The 26327-nt window shown below is 58.4% G+C and overlaps 1 protein-coding gene across 13 annotated transcripts in view; it reads left to right on the forward strand.

Annotated features, from left to right (window-relative positions):
• Positions 1-3884: 3884 nt before the first annotated feature.
• Positions 3885-26327, forward strand: part of ZNF185 (zinc finger protein 185 with LIM domain) — a 67491-nt gene continuing 45048 nt past the window's right edge. For 6 of the 13 annotated variants that reach the window (XM_070502122.1, XM_070502126.1, XM_070502124.1 and 3 more), the window contains exons 1-10: positions 3914-4054; positions 19130-19208; positions 19398-19521; positions 19934-19984; positions 22240-22278; positions 22384-22461; positions 23513-23602; positions 24484-24570; positions 25571-25654; positions 25929-25970. In XM_070502122.1, the coding sequence (XP_070358223.1) occupies positions 19175-19208; positions 19398-19521; positions 19934-19984; positions 22240-22278; positions 22384-22461; positions 23513-23602; positions 24484-24570; positions 25571-25654; positions 25929-25970 (629 nt within the window). In that variant the 5' untranslated portion in view covers positions 3914-4054; positions 19130-19174. Of the gene's footprint in view, positions 4055-19129; positions 19209-19397; positions 19522-19933; positions 19985-22239; positions 22279-22383; positions 22462-23512; positions 23603-24483; positions 24571-25570; positions 25655-25928; positions 25971-26327 lie in introns of all 13 variants that reach the window. The other 7 variants (XM_070502123.1, XM_070502131.1, XM_070502125.1 and 4 more) reach the window with 6 other exon arrangements.

Here is a 26327-nt window from a genome sequence, read left to right on the forward strand (position 1 = left end):
AGGCAGCGAGGAGTCCAGGCTGCAGGGGTGGGAGATGTCACCATGGCTGGGAACAGGCCTGTCTGCACGACCTCCCTGCTCCCAGTGGGGCCGCCGTGCACAGAGCAAGAACTCCCCAAGCATGGATTCTGTCCCAGGGAGCTGAACTGATCTGCCTTCCCCGCCAGACTGGGAGCTGCTCCAAGCCAGGGTTGGGTCCGACTGGTCCCTGGGTGGGGTGGAGGTGGCGTTGCGGCGGGGGACAGGAGGCCCCAAGGGGGCATTTGGTGAGTGAGAGTATGCCTGCGTGCCAGGGAGGGGGACCAGCCCCTTCATCAGGAGTGCAGGTTGAGGGTGGGGCAGGGGCCCCCAAAGGCAAGACCAGGCAGGTGGGGTCTCACCCCATGCACTGAGGGGTTGGACCAGCTCCCAGCAACCTGGAAAGCTGGTTACAGATGCAGAGGTCTGGCCCTGCAAGTTTGGGGCTCCGTAGGGGCCATTGTGGGTGCAGCCACGCCTGGAGACCCCTGTCCCCAGGGGACCCACCCTGCTTGGAGCTGGCAAAGTCATCTAGCAAGTGGAAACTGGTTAAAGAGCTTAAGACGATGAAGCGGCAGGGCGGGCCCTGGAAAGAGGGAGGGAAGGAGGGGATTAGGGTGCAAATAGGAGCCCAGCCCTCCTCACACGTGAACCTGAGCACCCAGCTAGGCAGGGGCTCCATCCAGAGCAACCGGAGCCTTGGGTTTAGTCCCAGCTCTGCCTCAGACTGGCTGTGTGGCCCTGGCTGGATGCCATCCCTCTCTGGGCCTCTGTTTCCCATTTGCATAATGGCAGGGTTTGGGTCAGTTGTTCATCTTCAGTCCCCTCCAGTGTGGGGACACTCTACCTGGATTGGTTTGGGACCCTGACAGCTTTCAGGGAGCACCCACATCCCTCTCCCTTGCCTAGGAACTCTTTGGCTAGACTGATTTGCCTGAATTCTGTTCCCAGCCCTGGAGATCAGAAAGGGGCCTCCCGAGAGCTTAGGAGCCCTGGTGGCCAATTATTTCCGAACAGACACCTGCCCACCTATTCATCTGCTTGCTTCAACCTGGCCTCCCAGAGAATCTGTCTCCACTGCCTGCTCATGAACTATGGCCTCCCTCGGCATGAGGGGTCACCACCCACCCACTCCTGCCTCTAGCAGCCTGACCCCACCCTCAAGGCCACTCTACTTAGAGGCAGCACCTGCCCCCTGTGCGCAGAGCCTTGCCGAGGGCCTGCTTGTTGGTGGGGAGACTGCCCGAGCTGGGGGCCTTCAGGAGCTGGAGGTAGACGCCAAGGCACAAGAGGAGCTGACAGTAGGGAGGGATGGGGCCGAGCTCAGGCCAGGCAGGGGTGGAGCCCAGTCTGGGGGCAGCCAGCAGCCACCAGGGTCTTGGCCTTCAAATTCTAGGCCAAAGAGAAGTTACGAAGGAGCCAATGTTGCGACTGAGGGTGGGTGGGAGGTCACCACCAAGGGGACATCTTGTGCAGGAGCCCAGTGGTATGAGAGCACTTGGTGTGTCTGGGTTCAGGTGCCTGAGGGCGAGGAGCCAAAGAGGACTCTGATGAAGTTGGCAGGGGGCCCTGAAGCCTGGCTGAGGTGGCTGAGGGTGGCCCTGGCTGGGGTGGGGGGTTCTGTTGGGGCAGTGAACAGGTGGGTAGGGCAAGGTAGGGCAGGGCAGTTACCATTCGAGTCAAACCCGTTTGTAGGCGAGCTCAGCTGCAGGGCCTGGCAGCCTGGCAAGGAGGGAGGAGTTGAGGGAAGGCTGGTCCCCTTGGCTGGCACAGTTGTGGCAGATCTGGCCTAGGCAGGGGCTGAATCACCTGGGACGTGGGAAGAGCCCCAGACCCCACTCTTGCTTGTGTTCTCTAGCTGGCCCACCCAGACTTAGGGCTCTGGAGCAAGCTTGCCCTTTCCCACTGATGGCCTTGGCAGGGAAAGGCCACCCTCTTCCTCACCCTCACATTTAATCCATCACTGTGTCCTTTACATTCTACCTCTTTAAGCTAGGGACTCTTAAAGGGGAAGGGGGCCCAGAGAGGGGGTATGACACACCCTAGGTCATGTAGTGAGTATGTTTAGGAGCTAGGATGCCAGGGCAAATTCATGGCCACCAGCAGTGTCACCAGAAGGCATTAGATGCTGGCCATCAGACTGAAAGCAGAAAAATGCTTGTTGGCAAGAGAGAGACATGAACTGAAGTGACTTTATGCACAATCCCCCCACAAACCCCCCCACATACACATATTCATGCAGACACAGGGTCACCTCCTCCCTACCTGACGAAGCCCAGGAAGAGAAGGACAAGGGCAGCTTCCAGAGTCTCGATTCCCCCTCAATCCCCTCCCACCCCCTGTGCTGGTCTCCATGGCCTCCCGGAGCTCACCATCCAGAAGAATAAAGGGTGACAATCACTACGCTAGATTGATGTCGTCACAGAGAACTGGGGGAGCACACAGAAGGAAGTGATCCACTCGACTGGGTGGCCCGTGCAGTCAGGAGAGGATTTACGCACACTTGCGCAAAGTTTTGAAGAATGACTAAGAGTTCACCAGCCAGATAAGGGGACAAAGGACATTCTAGGGAGTCTGAGTGCCAGGGGCAAATGTTCCAAGGAGACAGGACTTGTGGTGTATTCAGAAGTCGGAAAGAGGCCAGTGAGGCTGCAGGGTAGTAAACCAAGGGAGAGAGTGGCTGGACCTACAGAGGTGGGTCACTGCAGCTGATCCTTGGGCTCCCTGAAACAGTTTGGCTTTTATCCTGAGAGCAACGGGACAACATGGAAGAGCTGCAAGCAGGAAAGCACCGTGTAAACTATTAAACTGACTTCTGCTGAGGCTGGATAGGAAGGAAGGCGAGACCAGAGGCAGGGAAATCAGCGAGGATGCTGGTCCTGTGGCCCAGGCCTGGATTAGGGTGGTGGCATTGGGTGTGGACAGAAGTGAATGGATTGGAGGGCCATTTGGGACATAGACGTGGCAGGACCTGAGGAAGGAGGACCCGTTGCCCATCTCTGGAACTGGCTTAACTGTCCCTCACCTGGAGGCTTCCCCTGACTCCCCAGGTAGGGGTAGGGGCTTCTTTTGATGCTCCCTCCATCCTAGCCCTCAGCTCAGTGCCTCACACTTAGCAAGTACTCAGTAAGCATGGATGAATGGCACAAGTACTCAAAAGCACCAATGAATGACACATCAAACTGCACTGGCCCTTGGGGTCTGGATGTGTCTCCCTGACGAGCTTGTGAAATGGACTGGTGTGCTGACAGGATGCTCACTGCTGTGCCTTGGGAACCCCAAGTTCGCCCCAGGATGGCCTTCCAGCGGCCAGGGAGCCGGCTCCCTTATTTTCTTCTCCTTCCTAGCCTCCGGGACTTCCTGCATGATCTCAGCCGCCAGGCCCCCTCCCTCCTCCCCACCCCTGTCTGGGATCTCCATCTGTAAAATGGATCTAGGAACAGTAGTTCTCGACAGAATTAACCCGGAGCATCTGTGGAAGTCATTGGCCCCGAGCGGGGGCCAGATCGCGTCGGGCGCGGGCAGCGGCGCAGCTAGGCAGCCAGGGCCCCTCACGTGGCGGAGGCCTCCCGGCCCGGGGCCGCAAGCCCGGAGGAATTTGCCTGGAAGTGTTCCACCGTGGCAGAGCCTTCTGGAGCTCGCTCTGGGCTCAGCGCGGGGAGCCCCGACCTTGATTTCTCCTGCAGCCCCGCGGGGCGGAGCCGGGAAGGGGCGGGCGGACAGAGGACACTGGCGGGAGAATGTGCGGAATGTGCCAGGCGCATCTACCTACCCCAGGAGAGGGCAGAGGAAGGGGGCTGGCCGAGGGGAGTGGCGAGGGGCGAGGCTCCGGGCGCCCAGAAAACCTGTTTGTTCTCCTGCGGGCGGAGGCCAGTCCGCGCCTCCTCGCCGCCCTGCGCGCTCCCCGCCGCGCCCCGCGCCCCGCGCCCGCCGCCCCGGCCCAGCCCGGCCGGGCGCTGCCTACCCGGGGGAGCCCGAGCTCCGCGCCCGCCCACTGGACCCTCCGCCCGCCCCACGAGCCGGGCACCTGTGCCAGGTAGGGCTGTCGAGTCGCCGTCGGCGCGGCCCGGCAGAGAGGCAGCGGGGACACCGAGGCAATGGGGGAGGGGGGAGACCGGCCCGTGCCCAGTCGTGTGACAGGGACAATTCAGGACCTCAGTTTCCCCATCCATAATCCTCACCCGCTCCAAGCATCCTTCCTGGGCTTCCACCGGGGAGGCAGCGCACTTTGGTTTTCTGGTTTTCACTGTGACCTAAGAGACCAACAGAGAGAGGCAGAGAAGGCTGGCCTGGTCCCTCTGTCCTTGCTCTTTCTGGAAGAGGGTTTGATTATTAATAATTGGCCTGGGGCCAGGGTGCTCTGAGAGTTGATGGCAGGCCTCAAGAATGGGAGAATCTCACATCAGCTAGCTCAACCCGTGTCCATGTTATAGATGAGAAAACTGAGGCCCAGAGGCTGGCTCACCTTGGGGCCCAGAGCAGGGGGTTCCTGGGTTGCTTGTAATGAGCATGTGCTAGGCACAGGGCGATCTCGTTGTGGGCCACGGGAAGGTAGCTGCTCAGACAGGAGGCGCCGAATCAAGTGTCGCTGGGTGTTATCGAGTGGATCTGCAGAGAGCGGGCTCTGTGGCTGGATTGTTCTGATGGGGTCAGGGGAGCCAAGAGCCGTGGCCTCTTTGGAAAGGCAGAATGATACCTCACCTGAAAGCTCAGCTCCTCCACCTGCTCTGCTACTTCCAAGCTGGAGACACCTGGGCAGCTCCATTGGTCCAAGGGGGTGACACACCAGGCCACCTCCCACCCAGGGACATCTGAGGTGCGGTAGGAGTTGTGTTCTCACTGAGCCATGTGCACTTAGCCTTGACGTTGTGGAAGACTATGCAGCCGCATCTCAGGACCACACTCCGTGAACTCTGAGAGAGAGCCCCTCACATCCCACCCAGCAGTGGTCAAGGCCTCTGGCACCCGGATCCAGTCTTGCCTTGGTCTCATGGCCCTTCAGACTTCTGGTCATGGTACCTGGCTGGGGACGGGGACAGGGTCCCGTGGGCTGATCGGTCTGGACAGTGGGGAGGGGCTCTGGGTTCCCGCTCCCTCCTCAGGAGCTCGCATGGAGTTTCGGGGGAAGGCTGGGGGTCCTGCCGTTGCAGGGCCTCCACTGCCTCATCTGAAAAATCAGGGGCAGTTCAGAGGCCCTGCTCACTGCTTAGAAGCAAGTGGACAGAACACAGATGCACAGGCCAGGGCCCAGCTGTTGGCCTCATCACCCCTGGGCCACCCTGGGATGAGAAGGAGCAGATGCACCTCACCAGCCCTACCTGCTCCTTCCATCGCTTCCCAGCCCCAACCCTTGTGCCTTCCTGGCCTGGCCTTTGGAAGCCCTGGCCTGGCTGGGGCCTCTGTACTCAGCTGCAAGGAGCTGATGGAAGGCACCCGGCATAGGGCCAGGCTCACAGCAGGTGCTCCAGATCTGTTCGTTTCCACCCTCTGGACACAGGTCAGCGACAGAGGTAGCCCGTGACCATATTGGGTGCTGTGGCTCTGAGTGGAGTAAGCATAAGGGGCTTTGGGAACCTGGAACAGGGGAGCAGCCTTGGCTGGGAGGCTTAGGGAAGGCTTCCTGGAGGAGGAGGGCTTGGAAGCAGGAAGATGAGCTCAGCAGCAGCTGCCAGGTCAAGGCCTACACATCCTTTGGGGCTATTTGAGTCTAGCCTCCCCCTTGTTCCTGAAAGACAAAAGCCAGTTCTTCCTAAGCCCCTGTGTGTTCCACCCAGAGCTGGGTACTGGGGACCTGGAGAGAAATCAGATGCAGGCCTTGCCCCGAGGGGTCACAATCTAGTTGAGGAAACAGACAGGCCACTCAGTAAGGAGCTGCCACCTGCGTCGAGATTGTCCACCTCACTTCCTCTTCAACTCAAGTGCAGATTCCAGACAGAGCCCCCCCACCTGAAGGCAGTGACCCCAGGAGCAGCCAACACTTCACCTCAGCCTCCTTCAGCCTGCCTTGTGTTCCTGCATTTCTGCCCAGTGCCCCTGTAGCCTCCTGAGATCTAGCAGGGCAGAGATTCCAGGCCCCCCGCAGTGGGCCCAGGACATGGCCACAGTTGGCATGAGCACCTGATCCCTGAACTATCCTTAGTTGCATGCCAAGAAAAGTCCCAAATCTGGCTCAATGCACTTTGGAAGCTGGAAGCCCACCTTCTTCCTTCCCCACTCAGCCTCCACGGGTGACTGAGCCCTTTGGTTTGGATCTTGCTTCAAGCTACAGCCCCCATAAGGCGCCAGCTCATGCGTAACACCCGCTTGCTTTCTGCCTGCTGAGCCCTGTGGCTGCTCCCACTGTCAGGCCCTCCTGGCATGGGATAGGACCATGGCAGGGGAAGAGGAGAGCAACACACATGGCTCCCCAGACTTTGGGCCCCTATGGTTGGGACCCATCGGAGATTCTGCATTCATTCCCACTGTGTCCACAAAGAGCTGGCTGATGCCAGGACAAGGGCAGTGCACCCAGGAGACCCATGCGCCTGAGTGATGCTCAGGAAAGGTTGGCATCGTTACTTCTGAGGGTTGGAGAGCTGGCAGGGGACTTGTGAAGCAGAGTGGGGAGATGAATGGTAGTAGGTTGTGTGGTGGGACAGGGAGTTGCCTTTACTGCCTAGTGGCAAGAAAGCTAGCTTCTCGGAGCTTAAACTGGGTTCAAACCCCGGTTCAGCCACTGCCTGGTTGTGCAAACCTGAGCACATCACACCGCCTCTGGAGGCCTCGGTTTGGTCACCTGTGCAGAAGGGTGGCTGAAGCCAGGAGCACCTGCAGCATAGCCACAAGTAGCTGGCGCCTGGCACACAGGTGGTGCTCTGTCAGAGATGTCGGTTGAGCCAGGACCACAGTGTCCCCCTCCAGGGGCCACAGTGGCCAGGGCTGAGGTGGGGCCAGGTTAGGAGGGGTGTGTGCTCCCCACCTGGGGAAAATCAGTTTAAAAATCACTGGTAGTGTGTGCCGATGATTCATTTGGCATCTATCCACAGTTAAATGATCTGCTGCGGAACATTTAATTCTTAGGTCATTTCTGGATGCCTGCTAAAATCCAATTTGCTTTCATTTTTAATTTTCGCTGTTTATATTTTTAACTTTTTATCTTGGATTAATTTTAAACTCACAAAAATGTCATAAGAATGGTACAGAGAACTCCCTTGAAGCCTTCTCTGGATTCCCCGGTGTTAACATGTCTGATCGTTTTCCTCAGGAAGGGGGAAGCTGACATGGGAGCACTGTGTGATAGTAACCTTCCACTAAGGAGTGGCCATGGAGGGGTCAGGAGGTGCGCAGGGCTGGAGTCAGTTCATTTTCCCAAAGGGAAACTGAGGCACAGAGAGGAGCTCACTCAAGACTCATTTGAGGATTAGGAATGGAGCCAAGTTACCTTATCTCTCAGATACACATATGGATTTGGCGAGTGTTTTCTGATTACTTGCCTGTGTTGGGCGCTGGGGCACGGAGATGACTGAGAACTGAGAAGGGTAGGGGAGGGAAGCGGGAGGGGCAGGTCTGGGTGGAGAAAGGACTGGAAAATTAAAGGACAAGAGGCCCTATGGGTGTCATTCTCAAGCTCTAATGTGGGGAGGCAGGAATCTGTTGTTTAAGCACACATCCCAGGGGACCCAGAGGCCACTTTTGGAAACACTGTCTAGGACTTTCCCATGGGGAGCATGCTCACTTCCCACTGGCGGTGGCGGATGAGGTGGCTGCAGAGCTCTGTGGCTACACCCTGGGTCAAAGAGGAGACCTGGCCTCTGGGGCCAGTGGTGGGCAGGCCCCACGGTGCTGCCAGTTGCTGCTGGGGGCACACCTCAGGCCCTCGGTCCGGCACCCTTGGGCTGGTCCCTGGGATCATTGGCTCAGCATGCCACTTTCTGATGACTAGGTCAGTTTCCCAGAGAGCTTGATGTGGCAAAGGGTTGCTATGGAGAGAGCAGGCACAAGGATTGCAATCACGAGAACGGCCATCCCTGGTGAAAATGCTTACATCAGGCGGTGCCTGGTTTAGACTGAAAAAAAAAAAAAAAAAACCCAAACCAGGACTTGCCTCACCACTTCTGCCCAGCAAGCTTCTACTCCTTCTTTCATTCTTTCCTGAGGGCCCAAGCCAAGGGCCCCTCCTTGGGAAACACAGGGCTCTAGCAATGCCCTCTCAGAGCTTCCCTAGGCTCCTGTCTATCTGTCTGCCCAGCAGCCAGCCTGGCGTCAACTTTCCGTAAAGGCTTGTTGAATAAATGAAAGTGTGGCCTTGGGCAAATGCTTTCTCCTCCCTGGGTCTCCATATTCTTATTGAAAAATGGGAACAGTGATAAGAGGTGAGGGTAGAGCTCAGGGGACTCTGGGTTCTGGGGCGCACAGGAAAGTGAGAAAGGAGGGGCCTAGGAGGGGCCTGGGAGGGGAGAGCCCTACTGGGATGGGTGGTGAAGGGTGGGGGGAGGGGCCTGGGCAATTTTTTCCCCTTGAGCTCACTAGTGATCACCTGTAACTAGGACAAAAGGAATTAGCTTTGGCCAACGTTAGTCAGGGGCAAGTGGGGGGCTTGTGGGGGGCTCCCTGTCATGGTCCTGCTCTGGCAAAGGCTGAATGAATGGCAGAAGTGAGGGTACATGGGTATTCATTGTGTGGTGGGGGGGAGAGTTGATTGGGGTGGAGGTGGGCTCCACGACCCCTGAGTCCCTTTCAACCCGCTGGGCCATCTGTGTGCAGGTGGGGATAGCATCTCTGTCCCACTGGGATGGGCTTCAGACTGCCTTGGTTCCCAGGCTGCAGAGACAACAGAGGTGTCAGAGGTGGCGGACAGAGACAGCCCAGGCCCCACAGGAGAGCTCCCAGGGTTCCTCTGGGTATCTCCTCCTGGTACAGCAGGGGAGGTGGAGGCCCTGAGAACAACGGGAATGTCTCAGGTAGGATGCTCTGGCAAGGGGTCCTGTCTGGGGCGAGGGCTCATGGGCCCTGTTGTCCCCAGCATGTTGGCGCTGCCCAGCCTCCTGGCCTCCACAGAGACATCTCAGAGGGCCCTGACCAGAATCCCTCGGTGGCCCTTGAGGCCAAGCCACCTTTGAAATGGCCAAGTTACTCCAAGCAGTCACTTGTATTCAGCCCCCTGAGAGCTAGAAAAGGGGCGCAGGAGAGCCTGGAGGAGTCAGCTCCTCAGGACGGCCCCCTTGGGACTGGAGCGCCACACAGCCTCGGGAGGGTGCAGGCCCTCCTCTGACGTCGGCCTCCCAGGGCCCCTCCAGCACTGGTGCCAAGAAATCTAGATTCTGCGGTGTTGGCAGTGGGATGGGGGGAGGTAAAATTCCAGACTTTCGTGCAGAAGTCGTTTACCTGTAAAGCACATTTACAAATGCTCCCCCCGCTATGCCGTCTTTCTCTATATTACATTTTTTCCCTCCGCAACCCCAGTCTCCGCCAGCTCCTTTTCCACGGGGTGCACCTCCTTCCTGCTGCCCCATTGGCCTCCAGGCGGGAGCCCCCGGGGACTGGAGCATCACAGGCAGTTCAAGGTGCTCCACTCAGCGAAAGGAGCCGGCTTGGGGCTCCTGGGAGCCGCGTGCTGAACAGCAGACTGTGGGGCTCAGACGAGACCCAGCTGCTCAGCCATCCCTCTGGCAGGTCTCTAAAGGGCCCCTTCCCCCTAGACCGCTGCTGAGGCCCTCCGAATCCCTGGAAGCCCTGGAGCAGCAGCAGCACCTGCCCCACCTCTCCCTGGAGGGAAGCAAGCTGTCTGCTGACTGTCCTGCCAGCTGCTGAGACCAGGAATCAGGATGTCCTCGTTCCGGAGACCTGGCCACAGGAGGCTGCTTCATAAAATGGGATGTTTGGTCATTCCAGCCCTTTTGGCCCAGAAAATCAGGTCAGCCTGGGTTAAAACTTAAGACAGTTGGCCAAGTGTGTGCCTCGAGAAAGGACTGGATGATGGCAGGTGGAGCTCCCTGACTTTTAGCGTCCCCAGCGTCCTGCTAGGGGCCTGGGCACAGCCACCTTCTTTCCTCTCTGCGTCGGGGCATTGGTTTCTCAGCCCGGCGTGTGGGGTGCATGCCAGCTGGTCTTTGCACTTCCCGCTGCAGCTCCCTGTGCAGGCTCCTACCTTCCCGCAGCCTGGGTTCTCCCTATGATGCGGGCTCTCTCTATGTTGCCCTCCAGGTGGCGTTCCAGAGGGAGGCCAGCACAGGGAGGGAGGCTCTGAAAACAGCACTGCATGTGGTCCTGTGGCCCTCGTTGAGCAGAGGGGCTGCACTGAATCCCACACCTTCCCCCCACGACCAGGTGCAGGGATCAAGGAGTGCTTTGAGAATGGGGCTTCATCTTCAGCCAGAAAGATTAAGTGACATGCCCAGTGACTTGTTCTAACAGAGCTAGGACTTGGACTCTTTGTTTAGTGCTCCTTGCTTTGCACCTAAGCTGGAAGAGACAGCATGGATGTGTGGCTTCATGGCCTTGACCAATCCTCCATGTCTCCGATAGCAACAGTGTGCCCCTCCCGTGAAATGATAGATGATGGGCCCAGCTGGCTCATCTCTGAGGCTTTCTGAACCAGCAATGTCTCCCACCGCCTTCTCACCTTTTGTTTCTGCTGCCCCCTTCAGGCTCAGGGGGCTGCCAGGCCGGCTGCAGAGGGAAACTCTCTAGGCAAGGACAGGCTGGGAGGAGGCACCTGCTGCCTCTTGGGTAGCAGGCGGGGCCCTCCAGCAGGCCGAATTTGACTACCTCAGTGTCACCCTTCCCCTGGTAACCCCGATCCTGGGACAGCTCATTACCCTGAAGGAGCTTGAGAGGGGCCTCTCATGGGCATTGATGCACAAGGGAGGACCCTTACCTTGAAGCTCAAAGGCCTTTGCTTGAAACATACCCAAAAGGACCCGAGTGTCTATTCCGGAAGGTGGCTCTAAGGCATGGAGACTTTTCTTTGAGTCCTTTCCCCGATGCTGGGGCCAATGGAGGCTCTTTTTCCAAAGGGAATATTTACAGTGAGAATGGGCGGGAGTCTCACGCCCATGCCCGGAATCCCCCATCGCCAGGACAAGCCTTCCAGTGAGTCGAGCTATCAGACCGGTGAGGAAGGGCACAGTCTGGGAGGGTCATGCAGAGGTGCCCCTGCTGCCTTTTTCCCAACCCCTTGTCGCCCCTAGATTGAGTTGGGCCAGAAGGGAGGCATTGAGGAACTCTGGTCAGGGGAGCTTTGCAGGCTCTGGCAGCTTGGAGCCTCAGGGCTGTAGAGCCCAACTCAGGCTGTTATAGGAGGGCCAGAGGGGGCAGGTATGACAGCTGGGGTCCCCCTTGCAGGCTTGGTTTTCCCATAGTTGAGTCATTGAAACCCTCATCCAATGGTGGGGAGCCAAGGCCCCATGGGAGAAAGGAGTCTCCTTCCTGCCAGGTCAGCTGTCTCCTCTGAGACCCCCTGGCAGCCCCCAGTTGAAGCATCGGAACTGGCTGGATGCACTCATCTTAGGAGCAAGTTGCTGGGAGACAAGGACTTTTCATCACTTCACCTGTTCTCTCATGATCCAGATGGGAACACTTACATTTCTGCTGAAGTGATTGGGGGTGGCCATATTCTGGGGCTCTGCCTCTGTTAGGGTTCCCTGCCCCAGAGCTCCATGAAAATACTCACAGACAGAGCCTTACTAAAACGTGGCCTGAGGTTGGCCCAGCAACCGGCCCTTCCACTGGGCAGCCCAAGGCCTTGTCACTTCCCACATCCATATTTGGTCACTGGGCATGGCTGCATGGGCAGTGCCCTGGATGTTCCCTCTTGCCCTGTCCCACTGCTTCCTCACACCAACTCCTGACCTACACCTGAGGGGTCCACCCAGAGCTGAGAGGTGGGCTCTGGTTCCAAGAGATAGAAATGCGTGTGATCCTTGCAGGCCAAGAGGTCAGTACACGTGTCACGGCTCACCTCTGGGGAGGAAGCCCTGCCTCCTGCTCTTCCGCCAGTGGCCCACGCACTCATGCTTGCTCACAGTGGCCAGCGCCCAGCACATACATTCAGACAAGCCCCAACACCCGTGCCCTCTGGCTGCAGCTCCTTTGTGTGCAACAACGTCCCGTGCTCCTGGAAGGCAAGGCTAAAGGTGCTTTGTTCTATTCCCTCCCAGCTTACCTAGGAGTTCACTGCCTGGCATCCAGCAGCCCCCATTCCCTTGCCACCCAGGGTGGGAGAAGGGCAGTTGCTCCGCCTGCTATCTCCTTTCACACAAGCCCTAGCCACAAAACTCCCAGGCCGGGAGCCCGGGGGTCTGGGGTGGGCCTGGCAGGACCAAGGGCCGGACTGCCTGTGTTCACCAGCCCAGCTGCCTTGCCCCTCCTTGGGGTTCATCCAGTTGTCTGGAAGAAGCTAGCGCATCCCAGCTGGGCCAGGGGAAGTTGGGGAAGGGAATTCCAGTCCTGGGGCAGGCTGGCATGAGGGTGGCAGCACCAGAGTGAGGGCCCCAGCATGGGATGACACTCAGGGGCTGGAGAGGGCCACCAGGGCAGATGCCCTTCCATGCCTGCGCCCATGCCCGTGCCTGCCGCGGTCTCTGCCTGAGGTGAGCTCTGCAGCCCTACACCTTCCTCCTCTCCTGTGCTTCCCTCTTCCTTCCAGGCTAGTGGGAAATGCAGACATTTTTAGTGCAGTGTGACTAAGAATGGGACCAGGCTGTATCCCCAGTCCAGGGGGATGTGGGACTTGATGGCACTTCTCGGAGATGCAAGGAGGTAGCTGCAAGGGCAAAGAGACAGAGACCTGCCTGGGAAAGGGAGTATGCACAGCATGGAGAGTCAAGCGGGGTGGCAATTCTAGAAAACTTTCTCCGAGTTAGTCTTCTCATCTTGGAGGCAGAGCACGTCCTTGTGGGGCGATGGGGCAGCCCCTCCTCCTGCTGCTTCTCTCTCCATCTCTGTCTCTTCACGCATCAGCCAAGCATTTGCGTCACTGTCTGCCAACTCCCCCGGCTCCCTCCCTCCCTCTAATCTGCCTGCATCAGGCCCTGCACACATCGGCTCCAACTCCACTCCCCGAAGGCCTCTGGCACACCAGGCTTGCTGTGGGAAACCAGGCTCCTCACACTCACTTATTAGCTCCTTGCTTCTCTCTATCCAATCAGGGCCAGAGGCCCCTGCCCTGGGAGGTTGCTGGGCAGCCTTGAGAGGCTGCTGCAGCAGTGGGGAAAGTGCAGAGGCAGCATGCCCATTGGCATTCAGAGGCCATCTGTATCACGGAGGGCTGGACCCCATCTGCCAGGGACGCTCCCGCTGCCCACCCCTGGAGACATCTGTAGGCTAATGGAAGACGGAGAAAGAAAGAGATGAAGGGCCAGGAGGGTGGCCTGCTCAGGAGGACTTGAACTTGGTCATGAACTGCCCTGGGATGGGCTAGTGTAGGCTGAGTGTGGGGCCTTGCTCAGAATGGGCATGGAGAGAGGTGCAGCTTGGTGGGGCCATATCTAGTGAGGCTCCAGGGGTGCGCCATGATGTACAGCTCGGGTGGAAGGCGGCAGATAAGCCACTCATTCCTTTGGTAGCCCAGGCCAGGTCCCTAAGCAGGGCAATATGGCAATTCCTAAGGAACAAGAAGACTTCTCCCTATCAAGGTAGGAACCGGGCCCACAGTACTGAAAAGCTGCACAGGGGCTGTTTGGGAGGAGAGGACACCCACCATCATCAAGACACCGAAGGCATGCGATGCAAAAGAGCTGGCACCAAATTCCAGGGAGAGGTACATGCTCTGGCTAGGAGGTATCCTGCAGAAGGAGGCCCAGCAGACAGGTGCACAGGCTCAGTGTTTCAGCACCACTTTACAGATGAGGAGACCTGGGCTCAGAGAGTGGGATAATGTCACAAACATGGGAGGCCACTTAGGGACAAGGGCAGAGATGTGAGTGGAAGCCACAGCTTGGGGGACAGTGTTTCCTCTCAGGTCAGGTGGCCCTTCTGGATGACAGGGCTCGTGGGCCAAGGGGGTTTGGAAGGAGCCCACGTGCCCAGAGGAAGAAGAAGACCAGAAGGCCTGGGCAGGCAGGAAGTCTCCTGCCCCCGTTTTGAAGGTGGCTGGAAATGGAACATTCCAGCGATCCTGTGTCCATCTCACCAGGCTCTCCATCTTCTCTGTGGGGTGAGTGAGGAGGTGCAGGGGCCCCAGTGCAGTTTCTCTCTTTCCGTGTCTTCTTCTCCTTCTTTTTTTTTTTTTTTGAGGAAGATTAGCCCTGAGCTAACATCTGCTGCCAATCCTCCTCTTTTTGCTGAGGAAGGCTGGCCTTGAGCTAACATCCGTGCTCATCTTCCTCTACTTTATATGTGGGATGCCTACCACAAGCATGGCTTGCCAAGCAGTGCCATGTCCTGCACCCGGAATCTGAATCAGCGAACCCCCCAGCCGCCAAACCAGAACCTGAGCACTTAACCGCTGCGTCACCGGGCCGGCCCCTTTCCGTGTCTTCTTGAACTTTGTCTGCATCTTGCATCTCAGGTGCCAGCCCTGGGGCACGAGAGACCTTAGTGTGTTGTTTGGAGACGGGATAGAGAGTCTGGGGCCTCAGGGGTGTGGGCTGCCCTCCTCAGAGGGGATTCTAGGTCGGTGCTTGGAGCCAGTAGTGGCTGGACCTGTAGCAGCCAGGCAGGCACTGTGTATGGCTGGCCGGAGTCCAGGAGGCCCCTCTGTCCAGCAGCTGGGGCCAACTGCCCAGCTTTGGAGGAAGCGTACAGGTGCTGGTGGTTGCTGTGCCTAGGCCACCTGGACCCTGGCTGTTTGCTCGGAAGAGCATTCCATGGCATCGTGTGTGGGGTCAGCATGGCTGCTGCACAGCCGAGGCTCACATTCCAGCTGCACCCACCACCCTCTGGAGGTGTTGGAAGTGTGGCCTGGGGCCGGTAGTCGCCTGACCTCCCAGGCTCAGGAGGGTTTGCTTTGCTCCCGATGAAGCGGAGACGACGGTATACTGCTGCCTGTGCGGTGTAGATCTCCTACCCGGCTTGCGCGTCCTGGCCCCTGGACTGGGCGCCAGCCTTGGTGTCCTGCTGGCAACCCACATCCCCGGGCCCCATCGAAGGGCAGGGCCGAGGCTGTGGTCAGCCAGGCTGGGAGTGCTGGGGGGAAATCCTCCTCACCTGGCCAGAGTTCTGCTCTCCCCAAGCAGGGGGAGGGAGTGGGGCCTTCAGCACCCGTGTGTGCAAAGCACATCCTTCTGGCTCTAGTGCGCCCCTTGCGCTTTTGAGCGGAGGCCGGCCTCCTGCTCCCAGGGATGCTTCTGCAGGCCGCTGCTAGACCTCCTGACTGAGATCAAACCCCAAACGCACCGCCTGCTCCCCCTCCCACTCTAAGCTTGCGGGCAAAGAGGATGGAGGCTCCTGAAGGAGGCCACGTGCGCCTGGGTGCGGCCCCACAGAGTGTGGCATGGCGCGGCACAGCAGGTCCCCCTAGAGGCCCAGGGTGTCCCCCCGGCCCCGGGTTGTCCACCCTTCTGGTGTGAGGGAGAAAATTCCTGGGGCTGTCGCATCCATTCACTCTCCTCACTTCTCCATGCCCCCTCGGCTCTGCTCACCTGGCATCAACTTTTGAGGCCCATTATTAGCTATCCATCAGCCCCAGCTCCTATTTCATTTGGTTAAACCATTGTTTGTTCAGTCTTTATCCCACAGGCAATACACGTTCATGATAGGAAAATTAGAAATACACAGAGGAGCAAAAGATTTGAGTATATATATCCTCAGATGTTTCTCTCTGCATTTTTATGTAAATGTATTTTTAAGTAAATGGCACCATCCTACACATCTTGTTTTAAAAGCTGCCTTCACTTGATATATGGAAACCATATAGATGAAGGCTTGTTAAATATTGTATACATCAATATCACTGGTAATGGCTGCATAGTATTTGCTTGGATGGTGATGGATAATATGTTTAAATACGACTGTTGGGAATTTATTGTCAAATTTTCACCATCACACTCAGCACTGGGGCGATGCCCCTCTTGTACACTTTGTTCTGCTTACGCAGTTGTCTCCCTGGGGGAGATGGCTGTGAGGGGAACTGCTGGATCATCAGGCTTGCCCGATCTAAGGCTTTTGATACATTCGGAGACTTGTCCTCTAAAAAGATGCCCCAGTTGACGTGCCCACCAGCAGTGTGTGTGAGCTGCCCGGGAAACGCCCTCCCAGTGGTCTGCTCCTGGCTGCACTGAGGGTTTTCCCGGCTGCCCATTGACTGGGGGGCTGCTCTGCCTTGCTCTCTGAGAAGGGTCAAATGAAGGGAGGGGATGATGGGTCTGAGGGGAGAACTGGGTCCAAGGATAGGTGGCGATGTTTGGTAAGTCAGAAGCATGGCCCCTCCAGCCTCCAGCCCAGCAGCAGAGGTAGCCCATGCAGGCTGTGTGCTGGGAGTGTGAGGGGGGTGCCTGGGCTCTGTCCTCACTGAGGCTAGTGGAGGGGACAGGTCTTGTCTGGGAAGTCTTGGGTCAACAGTACCAACGGGCTGAGGTCAGAGGAGTGGAGAGCCCAGTAGGAGCAGGGCAGGCAGACTGGTGGGGCCCTGAGGGAGGACCAGGGCTTAGTTCAGCAAGAGGAGCTGGAGGGCATTCTGGGTGGGGAGGCCAGCTAAGCAAGAGCTACCTTCCGGGGATGCTGAGGCATGTGGTCTGCTTGGAGCACAGCATGGACATTGAGGGGGTTGGTGAAAAAAGTGGCTGCATCAGGGCGTTGGGGAGTTTGCCCCCAGTCTTAGAGACGTGGGGGAGCTGGCAGAAGTTGAGTGAGAAGCCAGGGCTGATGTGGGCCAAGTGGGATTAGGGGCCGATGAGTGCTGCTGGAAGGAAGCACCGATGAAAGCAGGTGGTCCAGGGAGGAGGTCAGAAGTGACTGGCCTGAACCGGGGCTGTGAGGGTGTGGGAAGAGGAGGGGGTGGCAAAATGGAGGGAGAAGCCAGATCTCTAGCTACGACATAATTCAAATCTCGTGTGTCCATCAGTCTGGCTGGGACTCATCACTTTAAAGGCTCCTTGTCCCAAACAGCTGCTTTCCAATCTTCAGTCCCGGGGAAGATGCTTCTGCCTGACTCTCAGATTTATTGTCCCATCAAAAAAATGACATTTTATTTCTGAGACGAAGCCTTGGCCCTTGTCTCTGCCTGGTCAGGTAGAGCAGTAAGCCCTGAGTCTTCTTACTGTAAGGAAATGAGGCAGCACGGAGTCCCCTGCCAACTCCACTCTCCCTCACTGTGGGCTCTTGTGTGGGTCTCAGTCCCTTTCGCCTGGGAGCTGCCAGTGGCCCCTCTGCCTCTGTCATTCTGCATGTGCGTAAGTCTGTCCTGATTTTGGAAGTGGCTTATTTGGTTCTGATTTGGCAGAAAACTTCTAGGCAACGTGGTCAACAGGTTTGTCAAGGGAAAACTGATGAGTTCTTGAAGGAACCTAAAGACCAAGTCTTGAGCTGAGGCCTAGAGGAGGTGAGGGACTCACCCAAGGTCTCACAGTCAGTCAGCAGCACAAGAAGAGCAAGGGACCAAGATCTCAGGTGGCGACTCTATGTGACCTGCCAGGTTGGGCCACTCCATGGCTGTTGGGATGGGACAGTTGGGCCTCTATGGTCTGGGGATCACCTGTGGAATGAACTCTGCTATGGCAGCCTTGGTGCAGGGCTGGGCACGGGGGCACCCATTCCTGGTGATGAGGTGCTGTTCCTGGCATGCAGCAGGCTCGGGCCTCCTGGGCTGCTCACTCAGTGCAGTTTATGGGAACGCCAGCTCTTGCTGATGTGGCAAATTTGGTTTGCTCTTGGCCCCCTGCCTGCCTGTTTTAGTGTGCCCCTAACCTCCACAGAAACGTGTCCAGGCCTTGCCAGCTGGCAGCAGAGCCTGGTTGCTCAGGGCCTGGCCCTGCAGGGGCCCAGAGAGGGGCAGGCCCCCTAAGAAGGAGGCTGCTCTGCCTCAGGACTGTGCTGGTGGAGCCTGGGCCCCTGCTGCCCGTTGTCACCACTCACATGAGCTTCCAGCCCCTCTCTTGAGGCCCAAGGGGCCAGCTGTGGCGGTTCAGGGCTTCAACTAGACCCATGACGTGGGCCTTCCATCTCCCGGCAGCCTGGAGAGCCGGCTTTGTCACCCCAGACCCTCCTGGGGCAAACAGCCTTCATGGCGCTGTGAAAGCTTCAGAGACCTCACCGACACCATGGCCCACCCCTCACTGGCCACGGGAGGGCAGCACCTGGCTCAAGGGCATCGAGGAGGCCAGGAGGGCAAGCAGTGCGAGAAGGCAGAGAAAGGAAGAGAAAGAAGATCATAGAATCCTCACCTCATAGATCCCCACCCTCGCCTGGTCCCCGAGGGTCATTAGGAGTTGGCAGTGGGACTCCGGGCTTTCTCTTCTGGAGATGGAGCCAACACCTGAACCACACAGGCCTGCACACCCCCAGGCTGTGTTTGCACTGATTGAGGACCACCGGCAGTCCCCTCTCCCAGCAAGGACAAGTTGAGTTTCACTGCTGCTTGGCTCCTATCCAACTGCCCTGTGATCTTTGCGTACCAGATGGTACTGAGCACTTGCAAGAACATGAGTGCATTCTGTCCTCACAGCAGTCCTGATGCGTAGATTTTTTTAAACTCCTATTTTACAAATGAGGACACTGAGGCAGCCCAGAGAGGTTAGCTAACTGGCCCAAGGTCTGTCAGACAGCTACTAAGGAATAAGAGAGATGGGCCAATCCCAAAGCTTTTGGTCCCCAGCCCCTGCCCTACCCCAGTCCATCCTTCTGAGTCCACCATGCTGGCCCCCAGGGAGCCCGCCGTCTGCATGGGCCTCACCAGGGCCCAGAGTCTGGCCATCAGAGTCTCTAGGAGGGCTTGTGGTCTCCCCTTATCAGCCATCTCTCGAGCAGACAGCCCCTGGCAGCCAGGCTGTGTTCCCCAGGAGAGCGGCCTTGGGCAGAAAGGTGGCTACGCTGCCCAGTGGGGACCTCTGCTCACCACCCAGGACTCCACCAACTCTTGCTTCCCAATGCCCAAGCAGACAGTCTGGATAGTCTTGGTGTGCCAGGAACCACATGGTAACCTGGAGCCATTATAAATGCATGAAGTGACAAGCCGTGTGCTTGCTTTTGCCCCCAGGAGCCCTGTTGAATCAACTGAGAAAGGACCTGCAGAGCAAACGCCATGAGCATCTCAGCTCTCGGAGGCAGCACTAAAGGTGAGGCCTGGGCTCCCTCTTGTCCCGGGCTTGGCATGTGGCTGCCTTCTTCCAGGCCTGCCCTGCAAGGGCCACAAGCACTGCCTGGGCAGCAGAATGAGAGTGGCATATTGGGGGGGGCTGGAAAGGAGGCCCTAGGGTCCTGGGCTAGGCTTCCCTTCTGAGGCTGTGTGGTCTTGCCCCCACCAGGGAAGCCTCTCCCACCGGGTGAAGAGGAACGCAATAACGTCCTCAAGCAGATGAAGGTGCGAACCACACTGAAGGGGGACAAGAGCTGGATCACCAAGCAGGATGAATCGGAGGGCTGCACACTGTAAGTCCAGGAGGCCAGGAGGGCTGGCGGGGACGGGGTTGTGATCCACGGGGGCGCCCGTCCATACCTGGAGATGCCGAAGGGCTTCCACCATTCAGAGCTAGGCCAGGCCATGTGGCCACAGGCCAGCTGGGGAGGCCGGAGCCTGAGAAAGCAATCCAGCAGAGGGCGAGACTCAACCAAAGTCACAGGGTGGGAAAGCCCCAGGTACGGCACATGCTTATGGCATGTAGAGGCAGGCCGGGGACAGGGAAGGGGCGACGGCAATGGTGGGCCAAGTTCCTGGGGTGCATATACTGCACCCCACCTCCCCTGCCTTGGGGCCCAGCAGGCAGCCTCTAGGATGGAGGCCACAGGGTGGCAGATGGCATGGAGCTTGGGAGCCACTCTTTTGGGACCCCTCTTTCCCCAGCGAGCTGCCCTCTGGCCGGAGCCGTGCCACATCTTTGTCATCAGCTGCCAGGTAAGAGGTGATGCCCACATGACTGGTGGGCGGGCCCCATGCTGCAGTCCTCAGAGGTTGGGGAGGGAGCCTGAGCCACCTGATGAAGGGACATCAGGGTCTGCAGTGAGTTTTCTGAAATCCACAGGAAACACGAGCGTTTCTGCTTTGCTCACTCTTGGGAATGGGAAGCAGGGGTCACTGGATCCAGGTGCCTGGCCTGGCTGTGTGGCCTTGGGGCTGACAGCCTTCCCTGCTGGGCCTCCGTGGCGCCAGCTGTCAACTGGGATCGAAATTGTCACTGAGACCCCTCTGCAGGGAGTGAGACAATGTCCCTGAGGTGCTTCGGGTGGCTTCGAGAGTCGCACATGACATCCCCCCGTCGGTAGCCTGCCTGCTGAGTGCGCCTGGTAACCAGCATGCCAGAGGAGATTCACATGTTTGCTCCAACTGTCTCCCTAGTTCAGGATGACATATTTTGACAGCTGGCTGAGGGGAACGGACCATCCCCCCTCTACTTAGAGGACTTTTGCATAGTACTGTCCAGAGAGACTCTGAAGTGCCAGCACCTCCTGGCCGTGTCTGGAGGAACTCCTCCTGAGGAGTAAGGGGACCACAAAGTGCGGGCTTGATTCTTGCTCCGAACAGCTGGCAGTGGCAGCGGCAGCGAGTGCAGGGCCAGAGCCTGCCTTGGGTGGTAGTAGAAGCATTGGAAGCAGCTGGAAAGGAGGTGGCCAAGTTCACTGCTAGCCCCAGGGGCTGCCTCCAGTAACTTTAGCCTTGCCCATCATCCCACAGTGACTCGGCGCCTGCTACCTGCCAGGTCCTGTGCTGGCCACAAAGGACACAGCCCTCTCCTCAGGAAACTGACATCCTGGCAGGGAACAGGGGCACGAACCAAGTAGAGAGATGAACACGAAAGAGAATTGCAGTTGTGAGAGCCGCAGCTGGCAAGGTTGGCAAGGTTGGCAAGGGCCTGAGAATAGTTCAAAGGTAGCCTGCTCGTTGGGGGGCTTGTTTACTTCGGGGGGTGCAGTTCTCACTCTGGGCTTCGGTTTGAAGCTGCATTTGGAAGGCACATTCTGGGATGCTGTGACTCAGAGCTGGAGTGCCTGGAAGTTTACATAAACTTTGGCTCTCATTCTTTCCCAGAAAGGGTCCAGAGTCAGCCAGGGGCTATGGCCCAGCCTCCCCAGGCCATAGGTATTTCAGCCACAAATGCTTGTGTGGCTAGAAGTGGGATAAGTGACCTTCCTTTCTCAGGTCCCACCCAAAATGTTCCTGCAACTTGGTCACCTCCAGGAGGCTGTCCCCTGTTAAGGACAGGCTCTGTGGGGATGGAGAACACAGGCTCTGTGCTGCCCTTCCTGCCTGCCTGCATGAGGTCCCCAAGCTCCTCTATTGCTAGACAGAAGGGCCATCTGCTGGGTCCTTGTCCCCTGCTCCTGAGCCTGGAACTCACAGCCCTGGCTGCCCTACACTGTTAGCTCTTGGCTGCCCCCACCAAGTCCTCTGAGCTCTCTCAGTGCTCACTTGCTCCCAAACAGGAGGCATCTAGCACATGGAGCCTAATGTTTTCCAGCCACTGACCAAGCCTTGGCCATGCCCTCCAGTCTCAAACTTCCATTAAGATTTGGGATGTGGGCATCCCAGGGGCTGGAGGAGCTGGCCCCCAGAGGAGTGGGGAGGGAGGGGCAGTTGGCCTTGGTTGGCTCATGCCTGGTCTCTGCCCCTTGGGCCCTCATGAGCCTTCCTGGAGGAGGCTGTACAGGGGCAGAGGGTCAGGCCAGGGGCCATGGACTCTGCCTGCCGTGGCCTTAGCCCCAAGCCTCTCACCATGGAGCCTCCAGCCTGAGCTGGATCTACTCCAGCTCTGAGAGTAGAGGGTGGGAGACTGTCAGTAATTCCAGAAGAGCTCTTGCTCAGGGAAGTACTGGGGCCCGGCAGGCCAGGGAGAAGCCAGACTTTGGAGGGGACACCTCTGCAGCGAATGCCCAGCCATGGAACACACCTTCCTGGGCACCTGCTGCAAGCTAGAGCTGGGCCAGGCTGGCCCCGGAAAAATCAGCCACAGGTACTTTTCCTGGGGAGCATGAGGGAGACAGGCAGAGCTGAACTGGCAGCCAGGCCAGCCACTCTTGCACCCCTTGCTCTGACCATACTGGGACACCCGCCAACCAACCCGCTTTGCTGTTGCTGGGGACAGGAGAAAGTAGGGCACCCTGGGCCCTCCAATGAGGCCTCACTTCACTTCATACCTTCTTTCCCCTTGGCAGGCCTCCAAGCACAAGGGCTCCCACTGGCTATATCATCCGGTAGGTGACAGCAGGACCCTGCCCGCCTCCCTGTACCCACCTGCACCAGCCCCTGGCTTCTCCCGGGGGAGCTCACCAGGCTGCTTCTTCTGGGCTCTCTTTTAGGGGAGTGTTCACCAAGCCCATAGACAGCTCGTCCCAGCCCCGGCAGCACTTCCCCAAGGCCAATGGAGCTCCGAAAAGGTGTGTCTGTGGGGCGCTGGCCAAGCTCACAGCAGAGAGAACACTCTGCCTGTCACTGCGGGGGTGGCGAGTGGCAACTCTGTTCCTATGTAGGGCGGGGCCCTGGAGAGCAGTGTGGGAACCGAAACCCCCCAGGTGGATGCGTGCTCCATTTGGGCACTCTGGTCTCCCAGCAGCCAGGCCTCTGGGACACCCTGGGCCACTACTGGTGCCCAGCCCTTAAGCCAGTCCTGACCAGCCCTGGTCACTGGAGCAGGGAGGCCCTGGCCGCCTCCTCCCCAGCCCAGCAGTCCTGCTGCTCGGGCCATGGGCCACGGCTGGGGCTGGCCTCACATTCCTGGCTCCCCCTGGGCAGAGAAGGTCTGCAACCCCGCTCTCCTCCACCAGTCTGTGCTGCAGCAGGTGGGCCTGTCTCCCTCCTGGCACAGAGGAAGTGGCCCTGAGGACTGTGGTCGCATACAAACGGTTGTGGGGCTTGAGTTGGGGAGGGGAGTAGGGGCTTGCAGTGGCGTTAGAAGAGCTGGAACAGCCCCTGGAGCCCCTGAAAGTGACCTGTAGGGTCAGGTGCTCTGCCACTCTGGCCTCCAGGTCTTCCAAGAGTGTCACAGAGGCACAACTCTTAGCAGACCTGGATTTGGGCAAAGCTCCCAATCCATGCAGGTGCTTTAAACACCTGGAGCAGAGGTGCAGGGAGGAGGCTGGGAGGGGCTCGCAGCCTCGACTTGCTGACTGATTGCACTGAGCGGTGTGCTTTAGCCCACCTTCTCCCGGCAGGCGGAGGCGGCATGCCGTCAGAGCATCTTGGCGTCAGGCTGCAGCTGGGCTCCATCAAAAAGGCAGAGCCCCAGGGGCTGGGTCTGCCTATGGTAGGAGGGCTGCCCTGCTCAGGGTGGCACGGATGTTCTGGGTATCTGGCAGGCCTGAGAGCAAAGAGGAAAGGCCACTAGCACCCCTTCATCCACCTGCCATGTGCCCGCTGGGCCCCGTGGGCAAATCTGGAAGCGAGGAGGGGACTTGCGGGTGGGCACACGGAAACTCCTTGCCTCTCCAGCGCTGCCGGTCTGGTGAGAGCAGCTCCCGCTGGGCCTCCCTGTCCCTCCTCCTCCGGCTACAAGATGACCACTGAGGATTACAAGAAGCTGTACGTATATAATCACAGACCCAGCTCGGTTCCCTCCTGCAAGGGATGAGCCCAAACACCGGGCCTGCTGAGGGCATCTGGCCGCTTGCCTCTAAGCATGGCCTGGGAGTGCTTGTCCCGCTGGCCTGACATCCCTGCCAGTTGCCACTGTGGCATGGAGCCCACCAGAAGACAACAAGCCCCAGAAAGTTAGACAGCTGTGCACATTGCACTTCTGACAGAAGGCAAAGCAGGGGCTGAAGGAGCTTGTAGAAGGTGCTGATGGGTCTGGAGAAAGGGTCATGGGGGCCTGGGGCTGCTACTGGCTGGCTGTGTTTCTTGGGCCTTCTGGGCCGGGCCAGGCTGGGCTGGGGCCTGATGATCCTAAGCAAGCGGCTGGCCCTGGCAGCCTATCAGTTGATGGGCATTTTGTGCCTAAATCTTAGCTACTTCTTGGATATAAATCTTTGGGGTTCCCTCCAGAGCTCCCCTTTTGACCCCTATCAAAGGCCCCCTCCTGTGTGCCCAGGGAGGGGGCACTCTGGACAGAGGGGTGGGTTGTGTCCACAGTTCCCAGGAGCCCCACATCTTTATATTGCTTGTCCCTTGTTGCCATCATCCAGTGACATGGAGCAGCTAGAGAATCTTTTTGGAGAAGGGATGAGGCTTGAACTTGGTCTTGGGGGACGGTTGGGTTGGAACAGGGAGAGGGAGGAGGGCTAGCTCTTGAGGAGGAAGAAGTGGCATGAGCAAAGGCCCAGAGGCAGCGAAGCCAGCACGTATTGTTGTAAATCAGGAAGCTAAGCTGCTGAGAGTAGCAGCCTATGACAGGGAACAGGGGCAGAGGTAGGGGGCAGAAGGGCCATAACTGCCAGCATCCTCAACCCCTCCCCTGCCCCCAGGGCGCCCTACAACATCAGGCGCAGCTCAGCATCAGGGGCCGCTGAAGAGGAGGAGATGCCCTTCTCTTCTGACGAGCAGAAACGGAGGTAACGGTGCCCGCTGGGCATCCCACGGGCAGGGCAGGGGCTCAAGTCTCCGCAAACTGGTAAAATAGAAATTGTGCCAGCGGGGGTGACGAAATGCACAACAGGAAGCACATCAGCACTGGCACGTTTGCTGGAGGAGTGGCTGCCGGCAACAGGTGTCATTCCTTGAGTCCCAGAATCACCCGTGCAGTGCTGGGGACCCTCTTGTAAACCTTCTATGGGGCAGAGCCTAGGTAATGAACGTCTGGGGGAGGCCTCATCAGTGTGTGGACGCAGGGTGGGGAGGGAGGTGCTTCAGGACTTTAGATCAGTTTGTTATAAAGGGTCCTGAGCAAATTGGAGGAGCCCACTGTGTGTGCTGTGTGTGCAGAGTCCGGGCAGGGCCTAGTGCCTGGGGGGCAGGGCTAGGCTCCGGAGGTGCCAATGCCCCTCACCCCAAAGTGAGACCTGGGTGCTTGGGCGGCAGCTAGAACCTGAGGAAATAAAGCCCCCTTGTGCTCAGCATGCCCCCAGTCCCAACATCTACTGGCTTAGGAAACAGTGAAGCCCCTGTGCTAAAGGCCCGGCAGATGGGCAATTCTAAGGGCAGGGGTCTCCGGGCCTGGGAGATGCAGGGGAAGAGCCAGGAGCTCTGGAGCCAGGCTGCCGGGCACTGACTGCCTGCTCTGCTACTGGCTGGGTGTGTGATCTCGGGTATGTCACCAAAGGTCCCCATGCCTTGGTTGTCTCAGCTGCAAATTGTGGATGATACTGGCCCGTACCTTCCCGGATAGTAAGGAGTCACTGAGGCAGTGTGAATTGGCAGCAGCCAGTGCAGGGCTGGGCCCGCACTCCGTGCTCCATAAACATGGTCGCCCTTCCTTTGGTCTCCGCGTTTCTTTGGAATAGTCCTCAGAGCAGGCGCTACTCTGGCTTTGCCCACTCTCGTCCCTGGGGTGGCCCCGAGCCATTCTGAGTCCTGCCTTACGCCATCAGATGCTCCCTCCCTGTGCCACTCCAGGTCAGAGGCTGCAAGCAGTGTGGTGAGGAAGACAGCTTCCCGGGAGCACTCGTACGTCCTGTCAGCGGCCAAGAAGAGCCCCAGGTGAGTTGCTCCACGCTCTGGGACAGTTCCCTTCCCCTCAGGGCTCTGATCTTCCTCTGGCTGGTGAGGGGTGCATTGAGAGGGCCCTTCGAGCCGGACCTTCTGGGATTCTCAGATGTACTTTCTGGAAAACTGAGAGGTCTGACTGCTGCTATCAGGGCAGGCAAGGTGTTGGGAATGAGAGAGAGGCCCAGGACCCTCTGAGGCAGAGCGGTCATGATGTCACCTGTCCACGGGTTCTGCCCAACATGTCACCTTTCTGCCTCCTTTCTAGCAGCCCTGCCCAGGAGACGCAGGCCCCGTTCATTGCGAAGAGGTAAGTGTCAGCACGGGAAGCCTTGGAAGCCTGTTGCTGACCCCGGAGAAGGCCTCCTGCTGGCAGGGGCGGGATGTGGGTGCTGGCTGCTGTCCCTGAGCAGGAGGAGTTGTGAGGGGGTGGTAGCTTTTGTCAAGAGGCCAGGTGAGCACCTAGGTGGCTGTGGTGGCACATGTGGCCCTGGCAGCCAGTTCTATATAGGCAGGAGCCTGGCTGAGAGAACACAGCTTGTGGCCAGAAACTTCCATTTGCCAATGGCTAGCAGGGCTAGGCCCCTGAACCAAGATGGAGCTGTAGTGTTTCCAAGGGCCTCTGAGGTTCAGAAGCAAAAGTAGCGACCAGGGTACGAAGGAGTTG

The sequence above is a fragment of the Equus asinus genome, chromosome X (assembly GCF_041296235.1).
Source record: "Equus asinus isolate D_3611 breed Donkey chromosome X, EquAss-T2T_v2, whole genome shotgun sequence".
In the NCBI taxonomy this organism is placed as follows: Eukaryota; Metazoa; Chordata; class Mammalia; order Perissodactyla; family Equidae; genus Equus; species Equus asinus.